This window comes from Thamnophis sirtalis, unplaced genomic scaffold (genome assembly GCF_051295495.1).
Source record: "Thamnophis sirtalis isolate CommonGarterSnake01/CBP01778 unplaced genomic scaffold, rThaSir2_p1.2 scaffold_2, whole genome shotgun sequence".
NCBI lineage: Eukaryota > Metazoa > Chordata > Lepidosauria > Squamata > Natricidae > Thamnophis > Thamnophis sirtalis.
Genome location: NW_028261382.1, coordinates 2,200,377 through 2,210,040, shown reverse-complemented (window position 1 = coordinate 2,210,040; position 9,664 = coordinate 2,200,377). Strand labels below are relative to the sequence as shown.

General features: G+C 45.6%; 1 protein-coding gene across 2 annotated transcripts in view; it reads right to left on the bottom strand.

Annotated features, from left to right (window-relative positions):
• Positions 1 to 9,664, bottom strand: part of THSD4 (thrombospondin type 1 domain containing 4) — a 179,498-nt gene that overhangs the window by 9,330 nt on the left and 160,504 nt on the right. For both annotated transcript variants that reach the window (XM_087703985.1, XM_087703986.1), the window contains one exon: positions 5,401 to 5,574. In XM_087703985.1, the coding sequence (XP_087560111.1) occupies positions 5,401 to 5,574 (174 nt within the window). The remainder of the gene's footprint in view (positions 1 to 5,400; positions 5,575 to 9,664) is intronic.

Sequence of the window (9,664 nt, the reverse complement as noted above, 5' to 3'; positions counted from 1 at the left end):
GAATTTTAAGTAGAGCATCCTTAAAAGTCATGGATGCCATTGGGAGCCCCTGAGTTTCTTTGCTGTTCCAGAATTCTGCTATTATTGATCTACGTGTCTTTGATTTAAAAAAAAAAAGCTTCAATCAGCTACTGGTTTCCATGAAAAATATGAGGATTTTTCTTTTTGGGTAAGTGGATACGTGCAAGAGAAAGTTGATTAATGGACTACTGCATCAGATTTTGCTCCTCAAAGAAAGCATTTAATCAAGTCACCGAAATCTATTTCTGTATCCATAGAAACCTTGACGCGCTTCTATCAAGCTTAGCTTTGTCCTTTACCTCTGAGGTCTCCCACCTTGGCAATTTTGCAGATGTGTGGACTTCAACTCCCAGAATTCCTCAGCCAGCAACGCTCAGCTGGACTCTCTTTGTAGACCAGGGGTCTCCAACCTTGGCAATTTTGCAGCTGTGTGGACTTCAACTCCCAGAATTCCTCAGCCAGCCAGAATCCTGGGAGTTGAAGTCCACAAGATGTAAAGTTGCCAAGGTTGACTTGTTCCAATTTCCTGGGCCCACAGATTCAACTCTTGTTCCAATATTTGAGCTCCTTTTTTTTCTCTTTTCCCTTTTTGTTGAATACCAATCAGGTGATTGATGGAGTTTGAGCCGAGATTTATCTGAGTAGCCTTTCAAGCCATCGTTATTTCTGTCATGCAGGAAAGGCTTCAACGTATTTATCCCGATGTGAGGGTTCATAAATTACGATCTCTATTTTTCAACGGGGGACACCGGCGATCATAAACCAGCAACTAAGCTGCACAGTTTTAATAAAGCTGTTTCGAAAGGGCTCTCATCTGCTTTCAATACGACAACAGGGCTTTTTGGGTCATTTTCTATGCTTTTCCAGTCCAAGGATATCAGCATGTGCCCATCTGTGGCAGAGGAAGAGATTATAACAAACAAAAGGAGAATTTAAAGTCTTGTGGGTTTTAAATATTCCCGGGTGCCTATTCCTGAAGAATTTATTACCTTGGAGAAATAAATTAGAGGCCTGGGGCTAGTGGATAGATTTATAGCTAAAACTCAAACATGGATGTCTGGAGTTCAAACATAACTCCTGTTAACAACATTGTAAATTGTGGGTCTCGGAGCAAGTTAACTCTTAGGGGAGCAGTTAGCTATGCAAAAGTCGTGTTTGATTTTCAGGAAAAAAACATTTGTGGGGTGGGAATGACTTGCTGGTGCTAAGCAAAGTGTAAAGTGTGAGTATCGCCAACGTTACTAGAGAAAAAAATGGAAGGGAGGAACTGTTTGATCAGTACCGACTAAAATCCATTGTGCAAACTTGCCATCCGGAGAATCTACAAATGTCAATTGCATGCTCAGGGAGATCGGGGCTAACGATGACAGATAATCCTTAACAATCATCGGTAAAGGTTCCCCTCGCTTGTATGTGGTAGTCATTCCCGACTCTAGGGGGCGGTGCTCATCTCCGTTTCAAAGCCGACGAGCCAGCGCTGCCCGAAGACATCTCCGTGGTCATGTGGCTGGCATGACTCAACGCCAAAGGCGCACGGAACCTGTTCCCTTCCCACCAAAGGTGGTCCCTATTTTTCTACTTGCATTTTTTTACGTGCTTTTGAACTGCTAGGTTGGCGGAAGCTGGACAAGTCACGGGAGCTCCCTCCGTTACGCGGCGCTAGGGATTCGAACTGCCAAACTGCCGACCTTTCTGATCGACGACCTCCGCGCCTTAGCCACTGAGCCACCGCGTTCCCATAGCGATCATAGATGAGCCCAAAATGTCCACTGCTATGCAAGACAGTTGCTAAATGAATTTTGCCCATTTTTATGACCTTTCTTGCCGGAGTCGCTAAGCGAATCTCTGCAGGTGTTAAGTTGGACACATGGTTGTTAACTGAATCTGCTGACTTTGCTAGTCAGAAGCTCTCAAAAGTGGCACTCCGTCATAAATACGAGTCAGTTGCCAAGGGTTCAAATTTTTATCACATGACCACGGGAATGCTGCAATGGTCATAACTGCGAAAAACAGTCATACGTCATTTTTTTCCATGCCATGGTGACTTCGAACCATCACTAAAGTAACTGTTGTCAATTAGAGGACTTCCTGTCCTGGATCTTTCTGGTTTGGGGGAAGAAGCAACAGGTGGGAAATCAGATTTGGGAGAAATAAATGAAAGATTGGAAAAATATTTGGAATAGAAGAATATATAAGAATATCTCAGTTAGAGTTAAGGAAAATTGATATAGCAATAGCAATAGCAGTTAGACTTATATACCGCTTCATAGGGCTTTCAGGCCTCTCTAAGCGGTTTACAGAGTCAACATATTGCCCCCAACAACAATCCGGGTCCTCATTGCATCCACCTCGGAAGGATGGAAGGCTGAGTCAACCTTGAACCGGTGAGATTTGAACCGCTGAACTGCAGATAACAGTCAGCTGAAGTGGCCTGCCACTACTGCACCCTAACCACTGCGCCACATAAAGTGATATGGAGGTGGTACCAGGTTGGGTTTTTGCCATGTACAAGAAGCTTTGCGCGCATGCCCAAACAGGGTAGTAAAAAAAATTAGCAACTCACCTCAGGGTGATACTTAACACCACGGGAATTAAATCAAATAGATGGTAAATATACAAATATTTGTTGGAAGTGCAAGATAGAGGTTGGGACATATAAACTATGTGGTGGAATTGTGATAGTGCACAAAAAATACAGGACATGGTGTTGAGAGAAATTAGAGCCCTTTTGAATGTAATTTTAGACATGTCACCGAGAATTGCATTGCGGTTGCTGGTGGAAAAACGGGATATAAATGAAACCCAAAAAGGAATTGATCGTAAGTTTGATAATGGAAATCCAACATTATTATAACAATTTCGTAGTTTGGATTTCCTGTGAACTTTCCCGTTTAATATTTCCACGATGAATGTCCGTTTACATAATTCACTGACCCTCAAATTTAGATCTGCTTTCGAAAAGCATTTTCTGGGAGCAAAGGAGAGAAGTTTTTTTTTTGTTTTAAACTGAGAAGTAAGTGGGGAGGAGAAGGCTTCAGTTATAAGAAGATTTTGAGCCCTGAAAACTACGGACCAATGCAAGGGAACTAAATCGGGGCATCTGTATGTCTAATAGGCGCATGAGAAAAAATTTCACACATCAAAGTTTGTTGGAATTCGTTTTTGATTGGGTCAACTGTCTCTTTGATCACAAGGTGGCTCCAGACTTTCTAACGGAGATAAGGACTGTTTGCAAATTTTTTTGGGAAAGTGCCCGATAACAAGTTATAAATCACGGAGGTGTGTTTTTCCCCTGTCCTCCCCCTTGAAAAACTACTGGCTTCAAATCCCTTCACATCTCTTGATTTTGCACATATTTACAGCATCTTAGTAAGCATGGAGTCTCAAGGTCGGATTAGAAGAATGTGAGATAAGTGGGGGGGGGGGTGCAGACTGCTGGAGAAAAGCTTTTGCAATGCTCTACCACGTTCTTCTTTGGATTAAAGGAGCAGAATATAGAATAACAGAGTTGGAAGGGACCTCGGAGGTCTTCTAGTCCAACCCCCTGCTCAAGCAGGAAAACTTATATACCATTCCAGACAAATGGTTATCCAACCTCTTCTTAAAAACTTCCAGTGTTGTAGCATTCACAACTTCTGGAGGCAACTTCTGTTCCACTGATTAATTGTTCTTAACTGTCAGCAAATTTCTCCTTAGTTCTAAGTTGCTTCTCTCCTCAATTAGTTTCCACCCATTGCTTCTTTTTCTGCTTCTGGTGTTTTGGAGAATAGGTTGACTTCCTCTTCTTTGGATTGTTAGAGAACAATCAATCAATCAGAATAGAGCTAGAAGGGACCTTGGAGGTCTTCTAGTCAAATTCTTTGCCTAGGCAGGAAACCCTACACCACTTCAGACCAATGGACATCCAACATCTTCTTAAAAACTTCCAGTGTTAGGGCATTCACAACTTCTGGAGGCAAGTCGTTCCATTGATTAAATTAGTTTTAGGTTGCTTCTCTCCTTGTTGAGTTTCCACCCATCGCTTCTTGTCCTGCCCTCAGGTGCTTTGGAGAATAGCTTGACTCCCTCTTCTTTGGGGCAGCCCCTGAGATATTGGAGCACTGCTATCATGTCTCTCCCCCTACTCCTTCTTTCCTCCTGGTATTCTCAACTATGATTGTAGGATCTTCCTTCTGACCTTGCCATGGTACTCGAGTAAAAACAGGGATGTCCAACCTTGGCAACTTGAAGGCTTGTGGACTTCAGTTGAGTTGAGTTGAGTTTATTGGTTTTGTATGCCGCCCACTCCCGAAGGACTCCGGGCGGCTCACAATAAACAGGGGATGCCAGGATGGCAGGATGTCCAGAACTCAAAGGACCAATTTTGGCTCTACTTTGAATAATCCCCATCACCAACTTGAATGATCATAACCTGAGGACTATCTGAAGACATATTGCAGGAATAGAACTCACGGCTCCGACTTCACCTTTTGGGTATGGAAAGTCGACATGTGTAGCCATATCTTTATTTCCGGCTCTGTGGATTTTTGTTACCTGCCTTGTTGAAACCCAGAGATGTTTATCACGGCTTGTGTTTCACCAGGATCTTCTGAGGTGCCTTCAGAACTGTAGGACCAGAACGAGAAGTGGGGAAAGGGGCTACTCTCCCACCCCCTCAGCCGAGAAATCAGTAACAGATGAGTCCTCAAACGGGCCCCTTCCATCTCCCCGTGATAAGGCAAGCAGGAAAATCTGGCTAGGTTCTACCACATCTGCACTGCAGATGTTCTTAAGACCGCACAGCATTAAGGATGGATGAAAGAGCAATCTAGCTATCCTCTCTTCTTCCCACCTGCTCTGGGGTGGGGGGAGGGGGTTGCAAGGCCTTTCTTACATCATGGCTTTGTGACAAACCTCAGTTGGTGCTCTAGGCCAGTGTTTCCCAACCTTGTCAACTTGAAGATGTCTGGACTTCAACTCCCAGAATTCCCCAGCCAGCATTCGCTGGCTGGGGAATTCTGGGAGTTGAAGTCCGGACATCTTCAAGTTGACAAGGTTGGGAAACACTGCTCTAGGCAAGCCATTCCAGATAAGAATAGAACAGAGCAGAATAGAATAGAGTGGAATAACAGAGTTGGAAGGGACCTTGGAGGTCTTCTAGTCCAACCCCCTGCCTAGGCAGGAAACCCTACAGCACTTAGCAGTTCGACTTATATACCGCTTCATAGGGCTTTCAGCCCTCTCTAAGCGGTTTACAGAGTCAACATATCGCCCCCACTGTGCGGCTCTCGGGCCTCGAACCCGGGCTGTCAAGATCAGTGTCTTTAACCCCTGAGCCACCGTGCCCTCTCCGGCTAAAGAAGGTTCTGGAAATACATCGCATCCATGCATGAAAGGTACCTGAGTCCAGCTACCAGCAAACCACTCGACTTTCCCCAGACAAGGCCCGTTGTCGCAAGGGGTGCTTTCCATGGGTCTGTTGTGCCCGCAACCCTCCAGGGGCAAACTGCTGATGTGGTTGGTCATGCAGACCACGGAACGGGTTCGGACACCGGAGCCACATTCTGCCGAGCACTGTTGGGATGAAAAAAAAAAAGACAGGGGAAGGATCGTAACTATTGCTATTGCTATTTTCCTTCACCCTGGCAGATAAAATAGGAAGACACTTTAGGAAATTGAACCGGGCTGGCGTTTGCAGAAGGCGGAGTTCCACGGACGGTATGAAATGCAAAGAACTTTCTGTCTCTTTTTTAAAAAAAAAAAAACCTTTCTTGAAAATTAAAAACTTTAAAGTTTAGTTTAGTTTAGTTTTAATTTATTTATATGCCGCCCTTTTCCCTGAGGGGACTCAGGGCGGCTCACAACTCAAGGGAGGGGAAATACAAACAAATAACCCCCCCCCCCCCCAAAAAAACATAAAACCATACACAGTTAAAAGCACAACAGTCATACCATTCGAGTGGGGCAACGAGTCTTTAGCCCACGCCTGTCGGAACAGCCTTGCGGAAGGCCTGGAGGGTGGTGAGGGTTCGAATCTCCACGGGGAGTTCGTTCCAGAGGGTCGGAGCAGCCACAGAGAAGGCTCTCCTCCGGGTAGTCGCCAGTCGACACTGGCCGGCGGATGGACAATCTCCAATTGCAAAGAACTTTCTCATGCACACAAACAAACATGCAAAGATTTTGGGGGGCATCCATGGGGTGGGGGTGGCAAAAGATGGGGGTCCTAACAATGGGACGAAAAATCTGCCTGTTTTCCCCCCCTCTGTGAATGCAACACCTTGCGTATTCCGAACCTCCCAGAACCTCCCGAGTGTTTTCAATCAGGTGCATATTCTTTGCACGCGTCGTACCTAGATCCTCTCCCCCTCTTGGCTTCTCTTCCTTCCTTCCTTCCTTCCCCTTCCTCCTGTCCATCACCTTGGAAGGCAAACGCAGACAGGCAGGAATTCGTATCTGACTCTTTTAGAGGAGGGGTGGGGGAAGCAGGGGAATGGATGGTTGAAAATAAAGAAAAACCATGCGCCGAAAGATCTGTGCATAATTGAATTTAAAAACAGTCACGAACATTTATATTATGTTTCACATGGAAAGAAAGCCCCAAGTAAGCGTTTCGTTACAGGCTGGGCTGCATGTGCCAATTTTTGGCATTTGGCAACTGCACACAACACCCACAGCCACACACACACACACACACACACACACACAGATAATTTCATTAGGGGAAGGGGAGGGGAGGGGAGAAGGAAGGGGAAAGGGAAGGGGAATGAGGGGAAAGGAGGAAGGAAGGAAAGAGAGAGAAAGAGGAGGGGAGGGGAAGGAAGGATGGAGGAAGGAGGGAAAGAAAGAAAGAGGAAGGGCGGGGAAGGAAGGAAGAATGGAAGGAAGGAAGGAAAGAAAGAAAGAAAGAAAGAAAGAAAGAAGAGGGGATGGAAAGCAGGGAGGGATGGAGGAAGGAAGGAAGGGGAAAAGGAAGGGGAGGGAAGAGAAGGGAGGGAGGGATGAAGGAAGGGGAAAAGGAAGGAAAGAGAAAGGAAGGGCAGGGAAGGGAGGAAATAAGGAAGGGAGGGAGGAAGGCAGGAAAGGGAAGGAAGGGGAGGGAAGAGAATGGAAGGGAAGAGAAGGGGGAGGAAGGAAGGAATGAAGGAAGGGGAAAAGGGAGGGAAGGGAGGAAAGAAGGAAGGGGAAAAGGGAGGGAAGGGAGGAAGGAAGGAAGGAAGGGGAAAGGGAGGGGAGGAAAGAGAAGGGGAGGGGAGGGAAGAAGGAAGGGGAAAAGGAAGGGGAGGGAAGAGAAGGGAGAGAGGGATGAAGGAAGAGGAAAAGGAAGGAAAGAGAAGGGAAGGGAGGAAATAAGGAAGGAAGGGGGAAATGGAGGGAAGGGAAGGGAGGAAGGAATGAAGGAAGGGGAAAAGGGAGGGAAGGGAGGAAGGAAGGAAGGAAGGGGAGGAGAAGGAGGGGAAGGGGAGGAAAAAGAGGAGACGTGGAAGAGGAATTGAGCCAAGGTGGCGCAGTGGTTAAAAGCAGCACTGCAGGCTACTGCTAGATCAGCAGGTCAGCGGTTCAAATCTCACCGGCTCAGGGTTGACTCAGCCTTCCATCCTTCCGAGGTGGGTAAAATGAGGACCCAGATTGTTGGGGGCAATATGCTGACTCTCTGTAAACCGCTTAGAGAGGCCTGAAAGGCCTATGAAGCGGTATATAAGTCTACTGCTATTGCTACTGCTATTGCTAATTGGGGGGAGGAGGTGGATTATTGATCTGGTATTGAAAAACTAGTTTCTATGGGGTGGTAAAATTCAGTGATGGAGGTGCTGGAACTTTCAAGCTGGTTTTGAGTTCATGAAGAGGGGAGAACCCCATGAGAAAAAATATATACTCTCTGCGTGCGGCCCTGAGAAAAGAAAAGAAAAGTACGAAAAACCTCACTTTATTTTAGGGCGTGTTTTGTTTCGCCCCTGCAAAAAGATGTTTTTCCTTTTCCTGGCTCCTTCCTCCCCCCGGCCCCCTCCAAGACAAAGACCTGGAGACCCCGTTGGGTGAAGTTTCCCGATAAGAATCCCCCCTCTGCTCTGTTTCAAACGGCTACAGGCGAGGCCAGCATCTACGGATCCAGTTTCAGACGCAATGCCAAATGAGAATATACAGACCGAAGCCGCCCTGCCGGCTGAGATTTCAATATCGAATTTACGGCTCCGAAAGAATTCAAAGGGCTTCGGTGGAAGACTTTGGACTCAAATATTCCTTGGCCCTCAACTTCTATCTCCCCCCCACCACTTTAAAATTAAAATCAAAAGAAGCACATTCTTGGGAAAAGACTGGCCAGCCAAGAGACGAAGAGCGGAGATCTGGGTCGCACCTAAATTGACCGGCAATTTAATTTGTTTTATTTCGGTTCTTCACTTTCCTGCCCAATATAAATAAGCGAATTAGTTTTGTTTGCAAGTAGAAATTAATTCAGAAACTGCTTTCTTAAGCAAAGGAGCAAAGGGTTGGAATGGTATCTGGGTCATCCCATCGGCCACAAGGTGATCCAAATGTCACTCTCGCCACGGAGACAGCTGTGAAAACCTCAATCCTGTGATTTGAAGGGCCCGGCATTTGGAAAGCGTTAATATTACGAAAGTATCACAGCCCAGGCAGGGTTGCTTTCAAATCTGATTCCTTCCTAACAAAGAGATGGAGAACTTAGGGGAAAATGAGCACTTTGGAACTCAAAATAGGCCATAGAGTTAAAACAATAATAATTTGGAAAATTATTTACAACCTGTCTTTTGGGCCAAGGACCATCATCATCTCCGTTATTGCTACATAGGTTAAAAAAAAAGATGTAGAAAAGATGTGGAGACTCTCGAAAGAGTGCAGAGAAAAGCAACAAAGAGGATTAGGGGACTGGAGGCTCAAACATATATGAAGAACGGTTGCAGGAACTGGGTATGTCTAGTTTGATGAAAAGAAGGACTAGGGGGAGACATGATAGCAGTCTTCCAACATCTCAGGGGTTGCCACAAAGAAGAGGGGGTCAAGCTATTCTCCAAAGCACCTGAAGGCAGGACAAGAAGCAATGGGTGGAAACTAATCAAGGAGAGAAGCTACATAGAGCTAAGGAGAAATTTCCTGACAGTGAGAACAATTAATCAGTGGAACAATTTGCCTCCAGAAGTTGTAAATGCTCCAACACTGGAAGTTTTTAAGAGATTGGATGGATAACCATTTGTCTGAAGTGGTGTAGGGTTTCCTGCCCAAGCAGGGGGTTGGACTAGAAGACCTCCAAGGTCCCTTCCAGTTCCAGCTCTATTCCAATTGCCTGACTCAATGGTGGATTGATTGACTGATTGACTGACTGACTGATTGATTGATTAAAGTTGTAAATGCTCCAACACTGGAAGTTTTTAAGAAGACGTTGGAAAACCAACATCTTGTCTGAAGTGGTGTAGGGTTTCCTGCCTAAACATGGGGCTGGACTAGAAGATCTCTAAGGTCCCTTCCAACTGTTATTCTATTCTATTCTATTCTATTCTATTTTTTTTAAAAAAATGCTGCTTAACAGGTAGTTCTAGGCCATTTAGTGACCATTCAAAATTACAACAGCACTGAAAAAAGTGATATGACTCGCTCTATGATGGTTGCAGCATCCTGACAGTCACAAAATTCATACCCTTGGCAACTG